Source organism: Aptenodytes forsteri, unplaced genomic scaffold, assembly GCF_000699145.1.
Source record: "Aptenodytes forsteri isolate BGI_AS27 unplaced genomic scaffold, ASM69914v1 Scaffold346, whole genome shotgun sequence".
NCBI lineage: Eukaryota > Metazoa > Chordata > Aves > Sphenisciformes > Spheniscidae > Aptenodytes > Aptenodytes forsteri.
The window spans coordinates 1,022,108-1,024,244 of record NW_008794078.1 but is presented as its reverse complement, the minus strand read 5'-3'; the positions used below and the strand labels follow the sequence as shown (position 1 = coordinate 1,024,244).

The following is a 2,137-nucleotide window of genomic DNA, read 5'->3' as shown; positions in this document are numbered from 1 at the left end:
TTTTTTTTAAATTATTATTATGATGATGATTTTTGTAATTACAAGTAAAGACGGTGCGGTAATTGCGTGGAAGTAAAAAAAATCCTGTAAGGATATACATAAAGAAAGCCCCATCCGAAGGGGAGCTTGCGAGCTCGATGGCGAGCTCGCCTGCCCGAGGGGAGCGTGGATTTATCCACACCGTAGCCAGCCCCTCCACGCACCTTTTAAGCAGCTCGATGGGAAATGTAGAGGATTGCTGTGGCTGGAGATGCACCCTTGGCTAACTCGCCGAAAATGAGGTCTTTTCTCTCTTTTTTTTTTCCCCCCCCCCTCCCTTAAGGATAAACAAATATTTTGCCTCCGCTGTAGGAGTCTTGCTCTCGCTTTCGCAAAGCGAGGAGCCAGCGATGGTGTTTAGAGTGGTGGTGGTTGTTTTTTTTTTTAAAGAAATGTTTATGATCCGTATAATTTAGTTGCTTCGTTGCAATAGGGATTTTTTTTTTTTTTTGGTTAACTCTAGATCGCGTCTCGTTAAACAGCGCACAAAGCCACCGCTATTAAGTTTTAGTGTTATTGCCATAAATCAAAACAACTTTTTATTTACTACTAGAGAAAAGTCAAGCTACAAAGTGCGGCAGGGGCGGCTGTGGGAAATATCCCCAAATCCAGGAATGAGATAAATACTCGTGTTGTTTGTATCTTTGCAGATGATTCAAGCCATACAAGTATTAAGGTTTCATCTGTTGGAATTAGAGAAGGTAATTTTTGTCTCTCTTTCTCTCTCTCTCTTTCTTCCTCCTCCGTTTCAGTACTGCTGAAGTTCAGGCTTCTGGTGAATTTGCATAAATGTCTTTCTTTCTGGTAATTAGTGTCAAGACCAATCTTGGCGTCCATTTCTCTTCGCAGTTTAATTACAATTTCAGCCTCTAAAACCGGGCTCTCAAACGCCCAGGCCTTGTGTTCATTGTAATACTTTGCTGGCTTTGTATAAATAGTTGCAGTTCTATGGTGCCGCAGATGAGACTCGAAATGGTTGGTTCAGCCAAGCCCCTGAAATTATGGTTAAAAAAAAACCCAAATAAATTTATTTTTTCTTGGTGGTGGTGAGGTAGAGACTTTGGTTGCAGTGAGCTGGAGTGGGGAATGTATTTTTTTTTTTTTTTTTTTTTTTTTAAGAGCCATCTGCAGGTCAGGCTCAGGGCACGGATTGTCCTGTAACATTTTGCAGAGACAAAGCAGAATTGATAGTTGTGTCTGTCTCTTGTTCCTGGGAATATTGTACACCTCCGAGCAGAAGAAAGAGATTGCAGCCTAAATGCAGGGGTTTTTGCTGGCTATTTTAGAAATCTTAGGAGGGAGAATGCTAATTTCTAAGAAGGCGGTGTCATCCGAGCTCACATTAAATTGGAAGTGCACTCTGGTTTCCTGAGGATTTTTTACGTGTCATTGATAGCTGGCCTAGAAGAGAATTCCCTTTCTCCTAAAAATAAACATTTTGAGAGGTTTTTAAATAGTTGAAAAGTTTCTCGGGAGCCTCAGCCACTTTATCTAACCATAACTGGCAGGTTGTTCTCGCTCTACCCGAAATGTGTTTAAATCTGCCCATTAATAGAGGCGGCTCAGGTACGAGTCTATCAGAGCGACGGGGGATTTCAGGGCATGGATGCCTATAATGTATTTCAGCCCAGTGCATCGGGATTTTTTTTTAATCCTTTTTTCTGTCCTCATACCCCTTTGGAAAGGGCTTATGATGAAATAACTGGATGAAATTAAATAGTTTACCTTAAATGTCACCCATGCAGGTCACCTCTCTAATGGCCACAACTCCGGGAGCAGATGAATTTAACACGGGTGTTGAATATGTTGTAGCCTGTGAATCATCTTGTCACTGTCAATTTTCTGGGATATCTCTATTTTGCGAGAAAAGAAAGTTATTCCTAATTCTGGATGCGTCTAGAGGTCTCGGGGGGATAATTGCAGTGTGTTTCCCCTATTTAGGACTTTTGATGTCACAGGGGTGAAGGGGGGAGACTGGTTGCACTTGTCAATTGTACTTACGTATTCCTGATTATATTTTCTTCCTTTTCCCCCACCCCTTTTTTTTCTTTTTCCCTTCTCTCCCCCCCCCCCCCCCCCCCTCTTTTTTCTCCTTCCT

General features: G+C 42.0%; 1 protein-coding gene across 1 annotated transcript in view; it reads left to right on the top strand.

Moving 5' to 3' along the window:
* Positions 1 to 2,137, top strand: part of MEIS1 (Meis homeobox 1) — a 125,045-nt gene that overhangs the window by 17,977 nt on the left and 104,931 nt on the right. The window contains exon 7 of the mRNA XM_009290971.1: positions 690 to 740. Coding sequence (XP_009289246.1) covers positions 690 to 740 — 51 coding nt within the window. The remainder of the gene's footprint in view (positions 1 to 689; positions 741 to 2,137) is intronic.